General features: G+C 55.6%; 1 protein-coding gene across 1 annotated transcript; it reads right to left on the bottom strand.

Moving 5' to 3' along the window:
- Positions 1-8: 8 nt before the first annotated feature.
- LOC120507562 (probable G-protein coupled receptor 19) lies at positions 9-899 on the bottom strand (the record flags this gene model as incomplete). The annotated part of the gene is made up of 1 exon (XM_039720367.1): positions 9-899. A coding segment is annotated over exon 1 (858 nt), but the record flags the coding sequence as incomplete, so codon positions are not given.
- Between the last annotated feature and the right edge of the window lie 29 nt (positions 900-928).

The raw sequence follows: 928 nt of genomic DNA, 5'->3' as shown, positions 1-928 counted from the left end.
ATGAAGAAAGGCAGCCAGGACAGAAGAAAATTCAAGACAAAGATGGAGAACATCTTGACAGTTTTCACTTTTCTTCTTAAGACAAGATTCACTGTCCTCCTTCCAGCTGTGTACTCAGTGCCACTTCTCCAAATGTAGGCGAAGAGTTTCTGGTAGCAGAGGATAATGAGGAGTGATGGAATCAAAAACAACAGCACTGAGAGTTGGATGACACCAGAGACGGCTCCTAGCCAAGAACTAGGGAGGAAGAAGTTGCAGTGGTGGTCACTGCTGGAGCCATAGAGAAAACAGGCCGGCGATGCAAACAGAGCACCACAGAGCCAGGAGACCAGAGTCATTCTCTTGGCTTTCTCCCTGGAAACTCTGAAATTCATGGGATGGATGAGAGTGTAGCATCGATCCACGCTGATGGCGAGGAGCACGTAGGTCTGGACCCCGGGCGTGAGGTACTGGAGGTACCTGGCCAGCCGGCACACGCCGCTGCCCAGCGCCCAGCGCCCCGAGCTCAGCTGCAGCAGCAGGAAGGGCGCGCTGCCCACGCTGCTCACCAGGTCGGCACAGGCCATGGACACCACAAAGTAGTTGGTGGTGGACTGCGTCCTCCTGCTCCTGTGGATCACTAAGCAAACGAGGAAGTTTCCCAAGACGGAGATCAGCCACAGCACTCCCCAAAGCACGCTGGCAGCTGTGATTTCCCCCGGCCTCAGCCCATACTCTACCAGAGAGTGGTTCGTGCTGGGGCCCGTGCATGGGGCTGGAGGTTCTGCCATCTCGGAGCCAGCAGGAGGGGAGGAGGCTTTGGGGCTGCTCGTGTTCTGCAGCAGCAGCAAGGTAAGGAGAAGAACAGGACCACTGCTGTTATCCATGCTGCGAGCAAACTCGGCTACATCTTCTGCTCAGGCTGCAGACAGAGAGGAGAGAAAAGGTT

Source organism: Passer montanus, unplaced genomic scaffold (assembly GCF_014805655.1).
Source record: "Passer montanus isolate IOZ18808 unplaced genomic scaffold, ASM1480565v1 scaffold4352, whole genome shotgun sequence".
Lineage (NCBI taxonomy): Eukaryota > Metazoa > Chordata > Aves > Passeriformes > Passeridae > Passer > Passer montanus.
This window is presented reverse-complemented; position numbering and strand designations above follow the sequence as displayed.